The sequence below is a fragment of the Budorcas taxicolor genome, chromosome 21, assembly GCF_023091745.1.
Source record: "Budorcas taxicolor isolate Tak-1 chromosome 21, Takin1.1, whole genome shotgun sequence".
Taxonomy (NCBI): Eukaryota; Metazoa; Chordata; class Mammalia; order Artiodactyla; family Bovidae; genus Budorcas; species Budorcas taxicolor.
The window spans coordinates 31,071,050-31,094,313 of record NC_068930.1 but is presented as its reverse complement, the minus strand read 5'-3'; the positions used below and the strand labels follow the sequence as shown (position 1 = coordinate 31,094,313).

General features: G+C 49.3%; 1 protein-coding gene across 1 annotated transcript in view; it reads right to left on the bottom strand.

The window, feature by feature from the left end:
* The window catches only part of IL16 (interleukin 16), a 126,793-nt gene that overhangs the window by 2,248 nt on the left and 101,281 nt on the right, over window positions 1–23,264 (bottom strand). The window contains exons 11-18 of the mRNA XM_052659447.1: window positions 22,856–22,943; window positions 20,169–20,647; window positions 15,277–15,427; window positions 10,968–12,054; window positions 9,915–10,083; window positions 5,378–5,479; window positions 1,342–1,600; window positions 986–1,111 (exon numbers count right to left, since the gene is read on the bottom strand). Coding sequence (XP_052515407.1) covers window positions 986–1,111; window positions 1,342–1,600; window positions 5,378–5,479; window positions 9,915–10,083; window positions 10,968–12,054; window positions 15,277–15,427; window positions 20,169–20,647; window positions 22,856–22,943 — 2,461 coding nt within the window. The remainder of the gene's footprint in view (window positions 1–985; window positions 1,112–1,341; window positions 1,601–5,377; window positions 5,480–9,914; window positions 10,084–10,967; window positions 12,055–15,276; window positions 15,428–20,168; window positions 20,648–22,855; window positions 22,944–23,264) is intronic.

The window sequence follows — 23,264 nt, the reverse complement described above, 5'->3', positions numbered from 1 at the left end:
GGGCCAGATCCCAGACCACATGACCCCTTGTCTACAACTCCTGGCTCTGGGACTCAGGGGGTCCAGCTTGAGAAGCAGTAAAGAATCAGGGGTGATTGTATGTGACAGCTGCAGGCCATTCATTATCTTCCCAGGTAAACCCAAGTAACCTCCAACTAGGGTTGGCTTGCTCCCCAGTCCATAATGAACAAAATCTCAACATTTTGAATAACAGTAGGAGCTGACAGGTCCAGGATTAGAATGAGGTGAGTGAGGCTGGGAAGTCAGACTCTGTGTTTTGTTCACTGTGGGCTTTTAAAATTAATTTCGATTTTAAAAAATATTGCATTGAAACAGTCTGTATCTTGATTACTGAATATTTCAGCACCCCCTTTAATATTGCACCCAGGACTTCCCTGGTGGACCAGTGGATAAGAATCTGCCTGCTAACGCAGGAGACGTGGGTTCAATCCTTGGTCCAGGAAGATTCCATATACCAAGGGGCAATTAAGCCCGTGCACCACAACTACTAAGCCTGACTGCTCTAGAGCCCCAGCTCTGCAATGAGAGAAGCCACCGCAATGAGATGCCTGCACATCGCAACTAGAGAGTAACCCCTGCTCTCTGCAACTAGAGAAAGCCCACGAGGAGCAATAAACACTCAGCATAGCCAAAATAAATAAATAATAAATAATTTTTAAAAATTTAAAAAATGGCACTCAGGGCCTCACATACTTAACCTTGGTCCCATCCCTGCCAGGCTGAAGCCAGAGCAGGCTGGGTCACTTACAAGGACCCAGCAAAATAGAGGGATTACGGGGATGTCTGAGCCAAGGAGAACAGGGAGAAAAAGCAAAGTCAAGTTAGTAAGAGGTCTGCCTGCCTCTCAAAAGGGCCTGGGGTTGTGGGAAACCGATAAGCCCTGTAGGGCCCTCAGAAGCCTGTGGGGTGCCTGGTCCAACACCCACAACTAGAGCTGAAGCCGAAAGGGGGACCCACATCACACCTTTGAAGATCCTGTTAACTGTCAGAGGCTTGTCCCCATGTAGGGAACCCTTCCCTCCTTCCAGGCTGAAGCCCAGTCCCGCAGAGGTCTTTTCCAGGGTCACCGTGCAGACTGTGGCCTCTGCTGCTGAGAAAACACAGAGGTTTGTTAGGGATGCTCTCCGTCTGGGTATCAGGTGAGCCTGGCTGATGCTGCCAGGGAACTTGTGTGCATGTGTGGATTCACCCATGTGTGCATCGCCCAGCTGGCTAAGTGTTCTGAGGACCAGGAATGACTTAATGGCCCTGCCAGCACTGGCCTCATGCATCCAAAAGTGATGTGGCCCACAAGGCTTCTACCAGGCAAGGAGAACTTACCGGATTCTATGGAGACGTCACTGGCCACAGAGGCTGAGCCTGAGGAATCAGTGGAGGAGTTGAGGTCGGTCGTGGCCTCCAGAGTCGGCCTCCTGGTGACGATCACAGCTTGCCTGGGCTCCCGAGCTTGGCGGAGGATAGCCAGGGCATCATTGTGCGTGGCTCCTTTGAGAGACTTGCCGTTGATGGAGAGAACCTCGTTGCCCTTCTGAATGGTCCCTTCCTGGGAGGCTAGCCCATTAGGGAACACCCTGTGAACCTGAGCAAACCAGAGGAGGTCAGGACCCAGGACTTACCATATTGGATCTGGATTCTTGCTGGAGGAGGATCACGACCAGTTAAACCTAGGTTCTTGTTGTTTAGTTGCTAAGTGACCACCTCTTTTGTGACCCCATGAACTGTAGCCTGTCAGGCTCCTATGTCCATGGGATTTTCCAGGCAAGAATACTGGAATGGGTTGCCACTTCATTCTCCTGTGCATCTTCCCCACCCAGGAATCGAACCTATGTCTCCTGCATTGGCAGGCAGGTTCTTTACCACTGAGCCACCAGGAAGCCCAGAAGATTTTTCAAAGAAAATAAAATGAAAGGTGTCCTAGCTCAGGGCTGCTAGCCAGCTTCACCCCCTTCTCTACCCAGAGCAGAGATCATTAGCAAAAGTGGCCAGCCTGGCCCTCAAAATTCTTCCCAACACAACATCCTACACTGTATTGCTACAATCCTAGTTAACATTCGGTCACACTCTTTTGCCCTTTGTGGTCTGCATCAGCATTCTCCCAGGGAAACTTTCTACAAGCAATGATTTTGTCAGATATTAATAGATATTGTGTTAGAAAAGTTTCCAAGGTCTAAGAAAATTAAGAACATTGGATAAAATACAAGCTCTGAAAATGTCTACCGTTTAAAAAAAATTAGAGACTCTACAGTGCAGGCTGGCATGATAATTCTCTAAGAACAGGCCATATAATGTAGGCTTCCCTGGTGGCTCAGATGGTAAAGTGTCTGCCTACAATGCAGGAGACCAGGGTTCAATCCCTGGGTCAGGAAGATCCTCTGGAGAAGGAAATGGCAACCCATTCCAGTACTCTTGCCTGGAAAATCCCACGGATGGAGGAGCCTGGTAGGCTACAGTCTATGGGGTCACAAAGAGCTGGACACGACTGAGAGATTAGTGATCCCCAAAAGATTCAGCAAAGTATTCTGTTTTTCATAGAGAAATTCTCAGGCCACATGTTTCACAGAATGCAGAATTCCTATCCTAGGAAGTCTGAATATTTTTAAAGCTCCTCCCCTAGAAATTCTGATCCTTAATTCCAGTTAAAAGAAACCATCCCCACCTAGGTTTCTTTTCTGAAAAAATGTGTAGGATTAAAAAAAAAAAAATCTCATGTCTTTGCTGCAATCATCTTCTTTTTTCTTTTTTTTCCTGTAATACATTTTTTTTTTTTAACGTGTATAGGGCTTTTTATTTTTTGGCTCTACGGTATGTGGGATCTTAGTTCCCTGACTCAGGATCAAACCCACCCCCCCTGCAATGGAGGCACAGAGTCTTAACCACTGGACTCCCAGGCAAGACCTACCTCAACCTTTCTACTGCTGTAGATTCTCATGTGCTTAATTAGGGGGACTGAATGGCAGCAAGAGGGGGCAGTCGCTAAACTGTGCTATGTGTTGCTTTGCTGTTATCCTCTGATCAAGGTTCTTTGTTTCTCTAAACAGTTTCAGTGCTGGAAAAATTCTGTTATGGGGTCAGATGTGGTCAAGATCCTCTAATTACAAGACCCGAGTAGGAGGCAGAATCTGTTCGGCATCTCCATCCATCCTCCACAAATGAAGCATACATGCCAACAGTCCCCCATCCTGAGGCATGGGGAAGAAAAGTTGCACATGTCAGTGGGAGCCCAGCTTGTTCTTGATAATGGACAGTACTCAATGTTAGTTCTCTTTGAATAAATCTGGAAAGGAACAGAAGCACTCAAACATGGAAGGAGAAAGGGGAAGTTTGGGGCATAGCATCAGCCGATGTGTACCGCTCCTGGCTTTTGAGGCAGTGTCAGGGGTGGCGGCCAAAATGGGTGCAGAAAACTACCCCCTCCAGGGCAAACCCACAGATCCAAAGTGTTGTTCCCACAGGCAAGCTCTCTTTTCTGCTCATCAATTAGGAAGCAGACTGTGCCGTCTGGAACATCTTTATGGTGATCTGCCAGTGCTCAGTGTCAGAAATAGGTCCTCTTTGGTTTTATGTGCTTTTTTGTGGTGGAGAGCTTGCTTGCAAAGAAGGAAGCTTCTGCTCACACACGACTGATTGAAATGACTGAAAGCAGTGTGCCGAGTTACTCTGGGTACCAGCTGGTCCTGTGAGAACAGGGGGCTGGACCTTGAGACTTGAAGCCTCGGGCACATCCTGAGCTGTGCTCTGTGAAGAGCAACAGAAATAGCTTCCTGACCTTTCCAGCTGGGCCCCACCGCCTGCCGCCAACCGTCAGATCTGCTTCACCACCGTCCGTGTTAACACACCCATCTCTCAGCGGGCAAACCCAGGAAAACAGCCTCCTGTACCACACCTGCCTGCCCAAGGCCTCTTTCTGTCCAGGTGAAACCTCTTTCCATCTGGATGTGCTGTGCTATGTGTCACAGCCAGGCCTTCAATCCTTCCTGAAAAGCCTTCGGCATAGGCTCCTGTAGTCATAAATCATTCTTGTCTAAATGTTGGTGGCATATATATGTCAAGCACAGGGAGCTCAGGTCAGTGCTCTGTGATGACCTAGATGGGTGGGATGGGGTGGGGAGTTGGGAGGGACATCCAAGAAGGATGCATATATGTATACACGTATATATATATATGTACATGCATATATATATACATATATGTATACCTATAGCTGATTCGCTTTGTCGTATAGTAGAAACTAACACAACATCGTAAAGCAATTATACTCCAATAATAAGATAAAATGTTGGTTGCTCAGTCGTATCCGATTCTTTGTGGCCCTATGGACTGTAGATTTCTAGGCTTCTCTGCCTATGGGATTCTCCAGGCAAGAATACTGGAGTGGGTTGCCATTTCCTACTCCAGGGAATCTTCCTGACCCAGGGATCAAACCTGGGCAGGTCTCCTGCATTGCAGGCATATTCTTTACTGTCTGAGCCACCAGGGAAGCCCAGTGGCTTATAAAGTTAAAAAAACATTTTAAAATGTAGATGGCTAATAGGTTATTATCTCTATCTCCAAAAGAGACATGACACTGAAAAAATTTGTTTTGAATTTTCTTCCTGTTTTATTGTTGTTGAGATGAAATTCCCATAACATTCAATTAACCTGATAGTTCAGTTGGTAAAGAATCCGCCTGCAATGCAGGAGGCCCCGGTTTGATTCCTGGGTCGGGAAGATCCCCTGGAGAAGGGATAGGTTATCCACTCTAGTATGCTTGGGCTTCCCTGGTGGCTCAGCTGGTAAAGAATCTGCCTGCAATGTGGAAGAGCTGGGTTCTATTCCTGGGTTGGGAAGATCCCCTGGAGAAGGGAAAGGCTACCCACTCCAGTATTCTGGCCTGGAGAATTCCGTGGACTGTATAGTCCATGGGGTTGCAAAGAGTCAGACACGATTGAGCAACCTTCAGTTCACTTCACTTCAATGCAGTGACATTTACTGTGTTGGAATTTTTTAAACGTTTCCCCAGGACCTTCAAAAACGGAGGCACTAAGGCTTTGACTTCAAGGAATTCTGATAAAACAGCTCTGGGGTGAGGCTGAGATGTCTGTAATATTTTTTAAAGTTCCATGAGTGATTCAGATTTTTTTGGGTAAATTAAAGTTGTTTTGTGTACACAGAGACTTTTTTAAAGTTAAGGATCATGGGACTTCCCTCGTGGTCCAGTGGTTAAGTATCTATGCTTCTCTAAGTATCTTGAACTCCTGCAGTAACCTGCCCAGGGCCTGGAATTATGCATTCCTCTGATTCCCCCTCCTGATAAGTGCTCCCCCCTCCAAGGGTCATTGCCTCTGGCTCTGATGAACCCCATAACTGGGCCACTCACCGTGATCACCTTGTTTTCTAGATCTGCTCCTCCTGCCAAGCTGAACCCAAGGCCAGCCCCTTCCTCCTTGTGCAAGATGGTGACATGGATGCTGTCTAATTGCTGTAGAAGGAAAATATATGTATTAAAAAACATTGTATTGCAACAGCATGAACAATTTAGCAAGTATTTTTCTTCCCCTCTGTTCAAGTTTAATAAAACTACAGAAGATCAAGATTAAACAAGTGTTCTGACATCAGGCTATGTGTGTGCTTAATCATGTCTGACTCTTTGCAACCTCATGGACTGTAGCCCACCAGGCTCCTCTGCCCATGGGATTCTCCAGGCAAGAATACCAAAGCGGGTGGCCACTTCTTACTCCAGGGGATCTTCCTGACCCAGATTTCGAACCCACGTCTCTTTTATCTCCGGTACTGGCAAGCCGATGCTTTACCACTAGCGCCACCTGGGAAGCGTAACATCAGGCTGATCTGCTCTCAAATCGCAGCTTGTCCATGTTCCCAGTTATATCAAACCCATCTCATTATTTAAAAAAAGAAAACTTTCTGGGAAGTCATGGGAAGCTCAAAAGAAAAAAGAAAATGCATGTAAGGCAACCTGTAGAGTTCTTTTCCTCTCCTGTGCACCCATCCACACCCACATCTGTATAGATGGGGCTGGGTGCTACTGAGTCAGCTGGAAATCGAAGTTGGGACAACACAGCTCTGCCATCTGGTGTGGGATGGGGTCAGCCTGGAGAACTCTGGGTCAGCAAAGCTGGAGTGGTGCAGTTTTGTGAGAGTTGGCTGCTCTGTTTTTACACCTGCTGTTCCGTGGGGCACAGCAGAAGCATTAAGGAACCCAGCTGGCTTCTCACCCTAGAACACACATGCGTACACACACACACACATGCCCACCCAGGCACACACACACACACACAGAGTACTTCCCAGCCTGGACCTGGGCTCACCTGGAGTCAGAACAATCCCTCTGCAGTGTCTAAAGTCAGAGACCCTCGTCTGGTCTCAATGGTGGTGGGGGGTCTCAACCTCAAGTGCACCCAGGGCCCAGGCAGACTACTTAAAAGAGCAAAAGGGGCAGATGTGAGAGAGAGGGGAACTAGAGAGAACTGAGAGCACACTGGCTCAAGAGGACACTCTGCTCCTAGGAATGCAGGCCAGTGCTCCAGGACCATGCATGCCCTTTATAAAAAGAGAGAAGCCAGGGGACTTCCCTAATGGTCCAGCGGTTAAGGATCTGTCTTTCAATGTAGGGAACATGGGTTCCATTCCTGGTCAGGGAACTAAGATCCCACAAGCCACAGGGCAACTAAGCCTGCAGGTTACAACTAGAGAGTCTGTGAGCCATGGCTAAGACCTGACACAGCCAAATAAATAAATATTTAAAAAGAAAAAGAGAGAGGGAAGCCAGAATCCAGGTTTTGATTTGGGTTTGATGATATTTAGAATATTAATATAATACTGGGCTTCCCTGGTGACTCAGATGATAAAGAATCTGCCTGCAACGTGGGAGACTTGGTTGGATCCCTGGGTCAGGAAGATCCCCTGGAGAAGGGAATGGCTGCCCACTCCAGTATTCTTGCCTGGAGAATTCCATGGACAGAGGAGCCTGGCAGGCTATAGACCATGGGGTCGCAAAGAGTCGGACATGACTTAGCAACCACATACACACACACACACACACACACACACACACACACAATATAATACTTTTTAGACAATCACCAAGCAGACCAAATACAATACACCTGCAGGCTTTCAGGCTACCAGTTTGTGCCCTGGCATAAAGGAACAAACTTACATCAAAAATTCACTTGCTCTGGCATCACCAGAGCCTCTGCCATGCTGCTAGCTCCATAAGCCTTTGAACTGGAGTCCCTAAGACCCAGGAGAGGATGAAGGGATAAATGGACTTCACTGTCCCCACCTCTACTGCAGCACTGGGCTAAATCTCCCAACTTGTCCCCAGGCATCAGCTTACTTGCCTTGTAAGAGCCCTTTGTCAAGTTTAAAAGTAAATACTCTCCCAGGGAGGCCCCAAGCAGGACAGCTATGTATTTTATACAGCACTTTGTTGCTGTTGTTCAGTTGCCAAGTCATGTCGACTCTTTGCGACCCCACGGATTGCAGCATGCCACGCTTCCCTATCCTTCACCATCTCCCGGAATTTGTTCAAACTAATGTTCATTGAATCCCTGATGCTATACAACCATCTCATCCTGTCGCCCCCTTCTCCTCCTGCCCTCAATCTTTCCCAGTATCAGGGTCTCTTCCAGTGAGTTGGCTCTTCACATCAGGTGGCCAAAGTATTGGAACTTCAGTTTCAGCATCAGTTTCAGACTTTCCAATGAATATTCAAGGGTTGATTTCCTTTGGAATTGATTGGTTTAATCTCCTTGCAGTCCAAGGGACTCTCGAGTCTTCTCCAGCACCACAATTTGAAAGCATCAGTTCTTCAGTGTTCAGCCTTCTTTATGGTCCAACTCTCACATCTGTACATGACTACTGGAAAAACCATAGCTTAGCCTCTGTTATTCTGTTGAAATCAGGCTCTGGGTAAGATGGTGCCAGTGCACAGGTGATAAGCAAGATCCCCAGAGGCCCAGGACATCTTCTCAGGCTCACCCATGCCCTTGATCTAGGGCAGGAGTCCCCAACCTTTTTGGCACCAGGGACCAACCCTTATGGCAGAAAGTTGAGAGGAACTAAAAAGCCTCTTGATGAAAGTGAAAGAGGAGAGAGAAAAAAGTTGGCTTAAAGCTCAACATTCAGAAAACGAAGATCATGGCATCTGGTCCCATCACTTCATGGCAAATAGATGGGGAAACAGTGGAAACAGTGGCAGACTTTATTTTTGGGGGCTCCAAAATCACTGCAGATGGTGACTGCAGCCATGAAATTAAAAGATGCTTACTCCTTGGAAGAAAAGTTATGACCAACCTAGATAGCATATTCAAAAGCAGAGACATTACTTTGCCAACAAAGGTCTGTCTAGTCAAGGCTATGGTTTTTCCAGTGGTCATGTATGGATATGAGAACTGGACTGTGAAGAAAGCTGAGCGCTGAAGAATTGATGCTTTTGACCTGTGGTGTTGGAGAAGACTCTTGAGAGTCACTTGGACTGCAAGGAGATCCAACCAGTCCATCCTAAAGGAGATCAGTCCTGGGTGTTCTTTGGAAGGACTGATGCTGAAGCTGAAACTCCAATACTTTGGCCACCTCATGCAAAGAGTTGACTCATTGGAAAAGACCCTGATGCTGGGAGGGATTGGGGGCAGGAGGAGAAGGGGACGACAGAGGATGAGATGGCTGGATGGCATCACTGACTCGAAGGACGTGAGTCTGAGTGAACTCCGGGAGTTGGTGATGGACAGGGAGGCCTGGCGTGCTGCGATTCATGGGGTCGCAAAGAGTCGGACATGACTGAGCGACTGAACTGAACTGAACCAGTTTCATAAAAGACAATTTCCCCACAGACTGGGGGAGGGTGACGGTTTCAGGCTGATCCAAGTACACTACATTTACTGTGCACCTTATTTCTATTACCATTACATCAGCTCCATCTCCGATCATCAGGCATTAGAACCTGGAGGCTGGGGACCTCTGCTGTAGGGAACGTTGCCTGTGATGCCTTCTTACCCTCTCCCCCAGTCTGGATAATTCCAGTATAAACAGCCTTCGTGGACTGGGGCCTCCCAGACAGATGCAAGGCCCGTGAGGCTGTGCTCATCTGAGTTGAATGAGCCTCAGCTCTGCCTGACCACTTCCTCTCCACACACTTTTGGGTCATACTCAGAAGGCATAGGGGAAGTGGGACTTTCAGAATGACTTGACTGAGTGTGGGAGCCTTTGCAAGCCCTGGGATCAGTCACCTCTCAGTGAGCAGGGCAAATCTTCAGGCAAGAACTCAGAATTTATGATGGACAGGTCACTCGCAAGCAGCATCACCCTGGAGATGCAGGCCAGGCAGGCAGCCAGGGGAAAGTGGAGATAGAAAACTTTGACTCTGCGAACTTGAACCTCACCTTTCTCCTTTATTAGATGATCAGAAAGATACAACTCTGATTGAAATCACTTCATGAGCTACAAAGCTCCCTATACTGGAAGGTCTGATTTTGGTCCAGTGCTACAGCACCCCTCTGCCCTGGGCAGGGCACAGTCTCACTCTGGTATCTGCCCCTGCGAACCACTGTTTGACTTCAGGGATCCCAGGGCTACATGGGTTGCTTCTCCTCCAACCTAACTGAGGTGACCACACTGCTCTGAGCAAGGCCTTCATCCCTGTAAAGTGCTAAGTCACTCAGTCATGTCCAACTCTGAGACCCATGGACTGTAGCCCACCAGGCTCCTCATCCATGGGGTTCTGCAGGTAAGAGTACTGGAGTGGGTTCCCATTCCCTTTTCCAGGGGCTCTCCCCGATCCAGGGATCAAGCCCACGTCTCTTAATGTCTCCTGCATTGGCAGGTGGGTTCTTTACCACTCGTGCCACCTGGAAAGCCCTTCATCTCTGTAAATCCCCTTTAAAAAAGAAACCTACCTTTAATGTAGCTTCATCCAGAACCTTCACTTCCTCTATGAGCTTCTTTAGTTCCTCTGTGCTCAGCAAGGAGATAACCGACTGACCAGGCTGAGAGGCGCAGTGGTCACAGTCGTTGGCTTCCGTGGACTCACTGAGACCTTCCGTGTATTCTCTCAGCTCTGAAAGGCTTGGCAGGGAGGAGGAGAAGCACACAGTATGAGTTGTGATGCTAACAAGAGCTAACAGTCTTTGCATACCTACTGTATTCCCGGAAGGTGCTAATGTTCATTCAACAAGTACATGCAACAAGTCTATGAATAGAAAGTAGGATCCCTTCACCACAGAGATACAGACATTGGGGTTCAGGGAGGTGGGGAAACTTGTCTATGGTCAGTTGGTTATGAAATGCCAAGATCTGGAATTTGAAATCACAGATGGTAGTGTGTCTGACTCTGAAGTCTGTATTCAAAACTTCACCCTGGAGTATAACTGATGCTTTGGGCAAATCTGCGTCTATATGACCACCAAGAGTGATGTCCCCCCTCTCTCTCACACACATCCACATACTCACCCACACACTCACAAGACCCATACACTCTCACACCCATACACTCTCTCTCTCTCACACACACATGTATGCTCATAAGAACAGGTGGTAACTTCCTTGGTGGTCCAGTGGTTAAGAATGCACCTTGCATTGCAAGGCACACAGACTCAATCCCTGGTCTGGGAAGATCCCACATGCCACAGAGCAACTAAGTCTGTTTGCCACAACTACTGAGCCTATGCTCTAGAGCCTTTGAACCACGACTACTGAAGCTCATGTGCCTAAAGCCCATGCTCTGCAACAAGAGAAGTCACTGCAGTGAGAAGCCCATGCACCACAACTAGAGAAAAGCCTTTGAAAAGCAATGGAGACCCAGTGCAGCCAAAAAATAAAATAAACATATGAAAAAGAGAGAGACAGAACAGGTGGAACAATCCTTTAGCCAACCTGAGAAACTTTTTAAAGACACAGGATTGTAAGAGGACGAAAGATGAGAGAGGTGAACACTGGACGGAGACACTCACTTGAGAGAGAAGCTGGTGTCCGAGGCAGAAACTTCGGCAGAACTGTTTGCGGGGTCTTCACTGAATGCTGCGGGAGGCAACACCCCTTCTTTGGGGCTGCAGGGGGTCTGGCCGAACGAGAGGGAAGACGGGAGGCACAGCAGGGACTTCATGACGGCCGAGGACACTTGGCTGCTGATGGAGTAGAGTTTACTGGTCTTTTCGTCCAGTGGCTTCATCTCGCAGGACTGGGTCCGGCTCAGGGGGAAGCTCCGAGCCCGCTGACTTGGCATCTTGACCACTGGGCCTCGGGGTCCCTCCATCTGTGTCGCCAGCAGCCTTGAGAGAGGGTCGAGGTCGGAGGAGAGGGTTTTCTGACCGGGCTGCTCTTCCAGGGGAGGGCGCCCTGACACGCCGGGGTCGCTGGCCTCTGAGGTGGCCGGAGAGGCGGGGGGCAGCTGCTCTGGCTCTGGCCGCTGCTGCTCCGTGGTGGGAGGAGCCCCTTGCCCTGAAGGACCAGAAGCCCGCTCTCCCTCTTGCTTCCCGGGAAGTTCTGCTGCTTCGCCCAAGGAGCTGGAGGCCTGGAGGCTCAGTCTCTGGGCTCCTCTGTCAGGCGGGTGAGCAGAGCCAAAGGTTTCAAAGGAGCTGATTCTCTGCTTGATGGAGGACGAAGCCCGCAGGGGTGGCCCAGGGCGCTCCCTGGAGGTGGGGGTCGGCTGGCAGGAGATGGCCATCTCTCGCCTGGAGTCTGGAACACGATTTCTCAAACCTTTCAAGCTTTGGCGAAACCAGGCTGGCTTGGGGGCTACTGGAGGACCCTTCTTCACGGTGCTTCCACCCGCCGGCTTGTAAGCTTTGGGACCGCCACCGGTGATGTCCAGCTTCGCGGCAGCCCCATCTGGGTGGCCCCGCATCCCATCTTCCTTACCCAGCGGGGCGTCGGGCTGCAGCGGCATGTGGTTGTGGTTCTCACTCATGATGGGGCTAAAGAGATTTTTGATGCAGTCAGAAATTCTAACCCAAGGGTCTTCGGCTGTGGTCTCAAGGCTATAGTCCATCCGAGCCTGTCTCCTAAGCAATGGGTGTTTTACTGGGGACGTTTGCGTCCCTAGGGGGCAGAAAGAAGGCCAGAGCTGTGTGTTACACCTCATTGTGGGTTTTTCTCCTAAGTTCTACTTTCAAAGATGAACAGCAAGGATTCTAGGGGAGGAGATGAGCAGAGTGGGGGATCCCTACCTGGGTAAGCTGCTACCCCAGGTACTATCACCTGGCTGAAGCACACACAGAACCAGGGGACCAGAGGCATGAGTTAACACCACAGCATCCCAGCACTTTACAGCTAGAAGGGTTCCCACAGAATACCTAGTCTGATCTCTGACACTTCGTAATTGAGGAACCCAACATTCACAAGGATAAGGGGTCACCTGTTGGCAGAGCCAAGACCCTCATCTCCTGACTCCCCACTTTTGTGTCCTTTTGTAAGTCCGCTCCATACGAACCTTCAAGTTGTGTGAACTTTCAGAGATACAGATGTGTGTTCTCATGCCCAGTCACGTGAGTTAGTTCATGTGTCTGGTGTACATGGTCACATGCGTGCATCCTCTACGAGTGGCTGTGCTTGTGCACAATTTACTGCATAGGACTGTAGAGAGGACGGTAGTGCAGCGTCTCTATTTCAAGCCCAGAATGTCTGGAAGCAAGCGTAAAAGCAGTGGTGATGTAGCTGGCACTATTGTACTTTTCAAGGTACTCTACTGCCAGATTTAAAATGTTTTATTTCTGTGTTTATTTTTTATGCATTATTTTTGTGAAAAATATTATAAATCCATTACAGTACAGTACTATGTAACAGATTGTGTTAGCTAGGCACCTAGGCTAACTTTGTTGGACTTAGGAACAAACTGGATTCACAAACATGCTCTCAGAATGGAACTCATTCGTATGTAGCAGACTTACTGTACTAAGTAGCCTCTTGGATAACTCATTAAAACTTTAAAGGTCAAAGCAACTCTCAACTCTCTTACCATTTAAACTTTTAAGCCATAGGTCACACATTGACAGCCTTAATTGGTTTGGACCACCCACGTCATTGAAAAGCAATGCAGGTGTGAAGGACTTCAGACAGGTTGCACCCCAGCTCAGTGGGGTGAGCCTCTCTCTCACCCAGTTAGCATTTCACACATTAAAGTATCATCTGGTCCCTGAAGTCATGTCTGTTTGCTACTCTTCCTACTTGAAGAGTTAACCAGCTTGCTCAGCAAAGGAGCGTTCCCAGCCCAAAGAGTCAATGAGAGATGAGAAGGCTCCAAGGAGAAAGAAGCTCTGTACCAGTGATTCCCCAAACTGGGCTGCCACTGGAAACTGGAGGACCTAAAATATACTGGGTCCGATTTAATACACCTGGGATGAGCCTGGGTGCTGGCATTGGGGCAGCCCCATAGGTCCTTCCAGCCTGCTTTATCAGGCACGCCCAGTTAAGTTCAGCTCCTCACCCCTGGGGTCAGAAGAAGGGGAGCATACGTCGGTCTTTCTTGGAAGCCCATCTTAAACAAGCCAGGACAGGGGAAGCTCTGCCACCCGCCACTCTTTCCCAGGGACAGAGGGAGGCTGGCCCCCAAGTCCTGCACAGCCGAGAAGTCAAGTTCATGTGTGGTCCTTCGATCACCCCAGGTCTCATTGTTCTGGTGCCATGCTCTGGGCGGTGCCTGGTATCAGAATTCAGCCCAGTGTAAGGAAGACATTCATTCCTCCTGCCTCTTGTTCCAATGCCAGCCCTCAAGCTACACAACCATGCAGGGCATTAAGCCTGGAAGACCCCAAGGAGAACTTCTGCACTATCCCAGAGGCCGGGGTGGTTAGTACTGACTCTGGGACTTTACCAAGTGTGTCTGGCCCTCTCAGCCTGGTCCTGCATTTATGCATTGCTCTGCTGTAAGGCCTGTTGTAAGACTCAGCTGTCAGACATTCTGCATGAGAACCCTATACAAACTGGGGCGAGGAGCTCTTGTTGGTAGACCACTGAGATGTTCCCTGGTGTGTTCCTCAGTTGGGGTGACTAAGGGGTGAGGAGGAGCCTCCAGTAGTAGGGCCCCTGCTCCAGGTGAGATATGCCAGGTATTTCCATTCACAGCCTTCCTGGACCTCCAAGAGCCTTCTGTGTGCTTTGCACGTGGTTACTGTTATTTAGTTGCTAAGTCACATTGGCCTCTTTTGTAAACACCATGGACTGTAGCCCACCAGGCTTCTATGTCCATGGGTTCCCCAGTCAAGAATACTGGAGTGGGTGGCCATTTGCATGTAGTGCTACTCAAACAGGTTGAGCAATAAATATGTAAGTGTGTAGCCAGTTCTGCCTGGAGAAGGAAATGGCAACCCACTCCAGTGTTCTTGCCTGGAGAATCCCAGGGACGGGAGAGTCTGGTGGGTTGCTGTCTATGGGGCTGCACAGAGTCAGACACGACTGAAGCAACTTAGCAACAGTAGCAGCAGCAGCCAGTTCTGCCACTACCACTATTGGGAGCTCCTTGATGGACTGGTCTGTCTTCTTTCTCTCATTCTCCTTCACATTCATTCTCATCTCTCTCTCTTTCTCTGTGTGTCTCTCTCTCCCAGTGTCTGTCTCTTCCTCTGCCTCGCTCCTTCCCCAGAAGCCAGTACAGGGACTCTTGAAAGCAGCATTCAATACACACTTACTGAACTGAGTCACCCGTTGGGGTTCTATGTGATTTCCCACTTGCTGATGAGAGAATCGAGGCTCACACACAAAAAAGTTGAGTTGCCCGAAATCACACTGGTGAAGGACAGAGCCAGGTTTCCCACCCTGGTCTCCCTGACCCCAAATCCCATCCTCTGTCATCAAAGCTCTAAATATTCAGCTCACATCTCAGCACTCAGGGGCACCATGGGGGCACACCCTGGCCATCCCCCACATGCGGGTGGTGATCACCAGCAACCTGCTATTCACTCATGCCTCTCTGACCCGCATCCCCAGACTCGGAAATGCTGGAAGCAGCTTTCTAGAAGACTGTCACCCAGGAGGCAGCGGCCGCTCGCTGTGGTTGGGTAGGTGTGTCTGGGACCTTTCCCAAGGGCTCCCTTCTCCAGCTGACTCTCTGGATTGGCCCGCATTCCTCCCATCACCACTGTGCTTTCCCTCCCCACCCCCTGCCTCACAGCATCACTACTCCAGCCAAGAGGTTTCCACCCTGACCGCTCACCAGCCCAGGTCCAGCTGTCCAGCCATGCAGGATGCTCTAACGCTCCAGACAGTCTTCCCCTAGTGCTGGACCTTGACCCAGAAGGTCCCTCCTCCTGGCAGATGAAGACCTACCTGGGCTGGCTGCCCTCCTCCCTGGCTGGCCCTCTGAGAGGGGTATCGTGTGTGGCCCGACTGCAGGTCCTGGGTGGCCAGCAGCGGCGTGAGGGGTTCTCCCCGCTGTGTCTTCCTGTGGAGGCGGTGGTGGCAGCAGTTCTCTGGCTTCCTGTGGTGTAAACAGGAAGTGAGACTGTGTCAAAACGGTAGCCTCCAGCTGTGAGAAAGCAAGGAGCCCTCTGATTGGGACTGGGGGGCCGACATCGAGAGGCTTTAATGAGAAGCCCAATAGCAGCCCTGGTGGTCAAGAGGGTCCTTTCCTCCATGGCGCTGCCTGCATGGGTGACCAGGGAGCTGACACCTCCTGGAGGCCCAGAGCATCCCTCTGCTTCCTGGACACGAGTCGGCATCCAGGACAAGGGCTCATCCACTTGATGTGAAGATCCTGGGCCCCCTGTGACAGGGAGAAGAGGGCTGGGGGTGCGGACTGGGGCTGGCACTGCTTCGTGTACCACTACATCTGGCCAAACTCCTCCTCCTCCCAGGGGGGAAGACAATGAGGCAGAGATCTGCCTCCCGAGTCTTCATTAAGTTAAGGTTAGAACCCTTAGAGGAAAACTTGGATCTGTTGCTTTCTACATTGTGATTCATTGTTCCGTTATTTATGGTCTTCCTTGATGGCTCAGTGGTTAATAATAAAAAAAAAATCCACCTTCCAATGCAGGAGACCTGGGTTTGATCCCTGGATCGGGAATATCCTCTGCAGAAGGAAATGGCTACCCATTCTAGTATTCTTGCCTGGAGAATCCCATGGACAGAGGAGCCTAGCAGGCTACAGTCCATGAGGTCACAGAGACCTAGACATGGCTGAGCGACTAGACAACAGCATTCAGCTCTTTAGAAAGGATGTTGCGAAGGATGACAGAAACTCTGGAACTGTGCCATTGCTCCCCTCTGCTGCCCCCAGGGTGACCTGATCAGTCTAGAGCAGGATGGTTTTCCCATTAAGCATGGATGTGGCCTCAGGCTGCTTCACAAACCAGTTCAGGGGTGAGCTGGACCAAGCACCAAGTCACTCTCTAATGCTTGAGTAGAGTCTGGATTTTCATACAGCGTGAAAGATGTTGCCAGGGCCCAGAGGCAGGGACCAGCCCCAGTTCTGTCCCAGAGTGGGGGCAGAAAGCTTCTCAGGAGAAGTGCTTCTTGTCTGGCTCTTGAGCAAAGGGTAAGAACTTTCCAGGCAGAGAAGCCAAGGAAAAGTGTTCCAGAGAGATAAACATCCATGGTAGAAACAAAAAGCAGACCAGCAACCCAGAAAGAAAAGAAGGCCAATATAAAAATGATGCTGTATAGGGCTTCTCTGGAGGTCCAGTGGTTAAGAATCCACCTGCCAACGCAGGGGACACGAGTTTGATCCCTGGTCTGGGAAGATCCCCTATGCCCCAGGGCAACTAAGCCCATGAGCCCCAACTACTGAAGGCAGAGTGCCCTAGAGCCCATGCTCTGCAACAAGAGAAGCCACTGCAATAAGCAGCCCGCTCCCTGCAACCAGACAGACCCAACACAGCCACAAAATAAAATAAATATATAATTTAAAGAAAGATGCTGCCAAAATTTTTCTGCAGGGGAAATACTCTGCCACACTGCAGTTGATGGTATCTCTTTTCTGCTCTTTCCAGGGTCAGGTGGAATGATGGGCTGGCTATTAGACAAGGCTGTGAGCTCCCTTCCAAAAGGAAGGAAACAAGGAGGAACAAAAGCACCATGTGGGACTAAGAGAGAAACTGAAAACATTTGCAGCCTGAGATTTATATCTACTTTGTCAATAAACATTCCTTAGGAAGGATAATTCTATACAAGTTAGAAATGTGTTCACCAAGCATTGTCCCAGCCCAGGGTTCCCTATTTAGAACTGAGTTCTACGGTAGCACTTTGGAAACACCGAGAGACCAACCAACCCAAAGGAATCATTGGGTTTCTTGAACTAGTCCTTCATAAAAGCAAGGTTTGGTTATGAAATTAGAAGCTTAAAATATCAGACTGTTGGTATCTAAGACACTCATCAGCAGGAAAAAAAAAAAAAGACATGTGTCTGAAATTTAACTGCACCCAGGGAACTCGGCACCCTATGTATATCCGTGAATGGTTGACACTTTCATAGGCTGGTGCCCTGGGTACCAACCACAGTGGTGAAAGCAACTTTGCATGTTGGAACAGACTCGGATGTGTTTTGTCTTTTCATCAACACACCTGATACTGCACCCTATTCATGGGAGGTTTTTTTCAATTAGCTCCTGAAGTAAGATTGATTTCACTTGAATTTTGCTGTAAATAGTTTTTCCTGGCATAGTGCTCGGTAGTGAATGATGGAGACAGAAGGGAAAGAAGACAGGAGATGATTTAGGGGAGAAAGTGATTTTTAACCAAAAGTGATCATTGAAGCTGATTTTCTAGAAGGGAGAGAATTGGTCCTCTGTTGAAAGAAATATCCTGTAGGTCATTTTGGTTGTGGAAGTCCTCTTGAGTTACAGTAGGTGAAAAACACTCGGGAGCTGTCATAAAAGCTTGAAAAAGGTCATGGGACCCTGGAGAGGAAAGACTGGAGGAGGTGGAGGGTAGAGGACAGAAAGACAGAGAAAAAGGAGGAGAGGGAGGGCCTGGAGGGAGGAAAGGAGGAAAGAATGGAGAGATATTACGCACTGGGGCCAAAGAGAAAAACACCCAGTGAGAAATCCCCAGACATGGTGGAGGATAGTTTAAGAAGAATGACATGCAGCAAACAGCCCCTGGTTTTATGGTGCTGTCGTCCCTTCTCTGCACACCCAACACCCAGGAAAATATTATGGTGCTGGCTGTGCTTTTGTAAAAGGCTGTGGAAGGGTCTGTGGGCCTCGTGGGACAAAGCAGAAGGACAGAGAATTGCAGCTGCGGAAGTGGGGAGGGTGCAGGCAGGAGAGACGGATGCCGAAGAGCAGCCAGGGCGGCAAAGACAGGGGACTTTTGCCTGCAGCAGAGGCCCTGTCTGCCCTCTTCTCCCCCAGCAGCCTCGCCTGGGGAGACTCCCTCCCTGTATCTCCTCCAACCCGGCCAGAGGGCACAAGGGCATCACCAGGGCAGCCCCTGAGACCCCCACAGACCCCCTCTGGGTCTCCAGGAACAAAGTAGATAGCCTGGCTTCCCAGCTTCTCTGTTCCTAATTTGCCCTCTGGGACTCACAGGTCTTAGGCGCAAAGGAAAATGAAATGTTTGCTTAAAATGGGGGCGCGCAAGGTGAGGGTGTCTGTTCTGAACTCTTAACTGGACTAGGCATCTTCAAGATTCATAAACTGTCTAGCTGTAAGTTCATTTCAGTAGCAGACCTCACAAGAATTTGAGGTCAAAATCCTACCATGTGTTTAAAATTTTTTTTATACCAGGTTAATAAAATATTCATTTGCTTGGAAAGCAAAAAAAAAAAAGAAAAAAACAGGAGCAGGGGAACAGAGCCCCCTGGCAACTCCACCATGAATTGCTAATGAGCCCACATCCTGCCAGCTCTCTGCAAGATGGTACTTCCTCTTCAGTAACCTGGCTTTCTCTCCCTCGTCTGCTCTTTCACTCCTCCTACTCAACACCTTCCTCTCTGGGGTTTCTTGCTCCTCCTGAAGCTTCCCAACCCTTATCGCGGACTGTTTGAGGGGATTACCAGAGGCCCCAGTTCTACCTACCCTGTGAAATCTGCCGAAGAAGTGAAAGACAGCGAAGCCTAATGATAAAGTGACCCACAGGCGATGTGAACTTGAGCGAGTCCCTCGGCTTTCTCTTTGCATGAAAGGGACTCTTATCCCCAGATGGTTGTCAGGCTTAACTAAGACAGAGCACAGCACCTGGGCCTAAAAAAAATGCTCAAGATACAGCAACTGCCTGGCCATGAGCCTGCCCTCCTGTGAGGGAGAGGGATGGAGCTGCAGAGAAAGGAAGCGAAGGTCTGCAGGGGTGTGAGGGACAAACGGTCATAGCAACGAACACCAATATGCCTGCGAGCCTGTTAGGCATCCGCTCGGTTGGTTCCTTTGAATCCTCACCTTAGCCCGTGGAGGGAGCCTCTAGATTCAGCCCCAGGGGCTTCCCTGGCAGTGTAATGGTTAGGGCTTTTCCTTCCAATGCAGGAGGTATGGGTTCGATTCCAGGTCAGGGGGCTAAGATCCCACATGCCTTATGGCCAAAAAAGGCAATATTGTAACAAATTCAATACAGACTTTTTAAATGGTCCACATAGAAAAATAATCCTGGGGTTTCCCTGGTGGCTCAGTGGTAAAGAATCCACCTGCTAATGCAGGAGATTTGGGTTCGATCCTCGATCCGGGAAGATTTCACATGCTGCAGAGCAACTAAGCCCACATGCCACAACTCCTGACCCTGTGCTCTAGAGCCCAGGAGGCTCAACTACTGAGCCCACATGCCCTAGAGCCCATGCTGCTATTGCAATGAGAAGCTCACGCACCACAATTGGAGAGTAGCCCCTGCTCATTCGCAACTAGAAAAAAGCCTGTGCAGCAATGAAGACCTAGTGCTACCAAAAATAAATAAATAAATAAATAACTTTTAAAACCCCTAACGTTTGTAAAGATAAAATAAAATAAAACTTAAAATAAACTTAGACCTAATTAACAGATAAGGAAACTGAGGCTTAGAGACCTGTGAGAGCAGCCTTGTCATGGATGGCAACGCAGAAGTCATTCAGCAAGACTGGGGCTTCAGTTGAGGTCTGCCAAGCTGCAAAGCTCTCTCTCTCTGAAGTCAGCCTTAAGCTTGAGCCCAGCCCCTTCTCTCTGATGGGGGAGAAACCCCTTCCTTGCCCTCGGCTAACATTCTACTAACAACCCAGTTCAACCCTGCTTGGCGCAAGAGAATGCTCAACCCTCTCTTACCTGGCCACAGGTGGGCAAGGTGTGTCCGGAAGGGCACAGGGAGTCCTTTTTCTCTTCCAGACTCTTCTGAGGGTCACTGTCACTTTTAAAGTATTTTCTGGGTGGGGGCTTGGGCTTGGAGGATGTAGGCTTTCTCACCAAAATCTCAAAGGATTTCTTGAGTTTCAGTGGCGGGTGGCTGCCCTGGCTTGCAGGGAGGGGCAGGCTCTCCTGGGGGTGCCTGGATGGGGCCCCAGGAGGCACCCCTGGTTCCCGCCCCAGGGGCAGGCTGGGGCTGTGCACACTGACTTCCAGGTCAGAGGGTGGCTGCTCTCCACTGCTGCTGGGACTGCCCCCGGGAGATCCTGACATGTAACTGCTGTCGCTGCTGGAACGGATCATGACCTTCTGTGCCCGTCGATGAGGGGGTGCAGAGTTCTTGTCCCGCTCCTTTTCCAAGGTGGGCCGCCCATGCCAGCTGCTCTCCAGCCTTTTGACACCTGCATTGGAAGCACAAATGAAACTCCATCCCTGGTCTGTCTCAGGACTCCTGCCAGGGGTACACTGCTTGCCCAGGCTGTCTGCTTCTCCCTGGAGGTCACTTTGGAATGAAGCTCAGAAGTCTTGGGTCTGGTGTCCAGCACCAGTGACATCAGGCTGGGAAAATCATTCAAACTTTCTGAGTCTCCAGGCATAGAGATGGAGATGCATCCCCAAGGTTGCCCTTCAAGGAAGGGCTTGATGTCCTGGCTGTTAGCCCCTTCAGGGACCACCTTGCCCAAAAGGCAGCCCACCTCCAATGCCTGATGGAGATGAGGCTAGAAAGACCCAACCAATTCTGCACACAGGACACCTCCAGTGGGCCATGTGAGCTCCATGGCTGGGCGGAAGTAGTCTGGTATCATCTCTGCTCAACTGGCCCCTCTGCTCAGCCCTGAGACATCCCTCGCTCCCATAGGTGTGGAGCCTCCGGATGCTTCTGAATCAACAATCTGACCATGGCCCATTTCAAAGCCTGCTGACCTTTGGGGGAACCCAAACTTCCACCCTCCATTTCCTATCTGTAAAATGGAGATACTCATTTCAGGGGCACTGGAAATTTTGGGGTTCAAAATCAAAGAGAGAAAATGTCTGTGAAGGCGCATTGAGCATTGTACCAAGAGGTCCGGGCTTTCATGGTGGCTCAGTGGTAAAAATCCTGCCTGCCAATGCAGAAAGCTCAGGTTCAACCCCTGGTTTGGGAAGATCCCCCTGGAGGAGGAAATGGCAATACACTCCACTATTCCCACCTGGGAAATCCCATGGGCAGAGGAGCTTTGTGGGCTATAGTCCTTGGGGTCTCAAAGAGTTGGACATGACTTAGTGATTGAACAACAATAACCAAGAGGTTACCTTTCTTTCCAAAAATGAGGATGAAACAGGGCCAGAAAACCACTGTGCCTTAGCCAGACTCCCCTCTTCCTTTTCTCTTCTTATGCAGCCCTTCCTCCTGGTTCTGAGCCCCCTTCTGAAACCCTGTCATATTCTGAGCACTAGGGCCAACCACACACCCTCCACTGACCCTTCTTTGTCTCTAGTAGTAGAAGATGCCCCTTCCCTAGCACCACAGATCAGAAGAGTGGGAGCAGACCGAGGCCCAGGCTCTTGCTCAAATGTCAGCCATTCTGCAAGTCCAGGAGCAACAGGGGAGCCCCACAGGCGAGCATCTCAGACCTCAGTACAGAGCCAAGGCCGATCAAGCTCATAATTCAAATCGTCTTTAGAGAAAAAGCTTTTCTTTTGCTTTTTCCTGATCATAAAATAAAAATGTATCTTTGTTTAAAGTCAGCTGCAAAAAGGAAGAAATGAAAGCAAAAATTCACCCTCAGCCTATCAGAGATAACCGCTGTCACACTTTTTTTCTCTGTCCTCCTCCCTTGAGCATAGATGCATGTTGAGTGGGTGGAAATGGAAGAACACCACTGAAATAAAATTCTGGATCCTGTCCTTTTATCTGGACACTTTCCAGACTGTGTAACATCCTGGTGAATATCAGTGCTAAAGCCTGCACATTACTCTATAATATGGACATTCCACAAAACTTGGCCAATGCCCACCAGCTGTACATTGGAGTTGGCCGGCCTGGTTCCCACCCCAGATTATCTGTGTACTCTGTGGCTGATCTGGGGTAAGGGAGCCTCTCAGTGGCTGATCTGGGATAAGGGAGCCTCTCAGGACCCCACATTTTCCCAAAAATATGCATAAAAATTATATGGGAAGATTCAGGGAAATAGTGTATTAAATAGCATGCCTAACAAGATTAGAACTCAATACATGTCAGAAACTTTATTAATAGATATTATTCTTTCTAAGGAACCTATTAGCATGGGCTAGTGGTTGAAATCTCAAATGCCTATAGGGAGAGAGGTGAGACAGGCAACCTGGTAAAATAAGATAACAGGGAATGGTGAGGACTGTAAAGAACTAGAGAAAGTTGGTGGATTTAAAACTATTCAAATTCAGACGATTTTAAACTCTCGTGCCTCCGAAACAAAGCATAATGGGACCCCAATTTAGCTGGTGGACTGTTAGCTTTCAATCCTTGTCTATGAACCAGGCTCATCTGTGATGACTACTATGTTCCTGAGGTAGAGAGTGAGTTGGTGGCTAGACTCAAAGCTTTCTAAGAAGACAAAGATGCTGCAAATGTAAGTTCACCGTCTCCTTACCTTCTAGACTCCACTGGTGCCGCTCCTTTCCAAACTTGACGTTCTCCACAGCCTGGGCCACAGCCTCTTTGAGCTGCTGTTCAGAGACCTGGAAAATATACATCACCTCCTCAAGCAAATAGTGGGAAGTTCTGCATCAGGTTCTGAGTCCTGTACCAGTTCCCTAGCTGGGCCCCTGGATTTTGCTGTCTTTCATTCACACCCACTCTACAAAGAGCTGACATTCCCAGAAACACCCTGGGCATCAGTGGTTCCCTAGTATCTTATGGACAAAGTCCAAACTGTGTCAATAACGGGATTCTCAAGGTGGCCTCTCTGAACTCCCTAACCTTTTCTCCACTACTTGCTGCCAAACCGGGCAGAGTTACCATTTTAGAGTTTACCTCTGGGGAGTTCTTCCACACTTAAC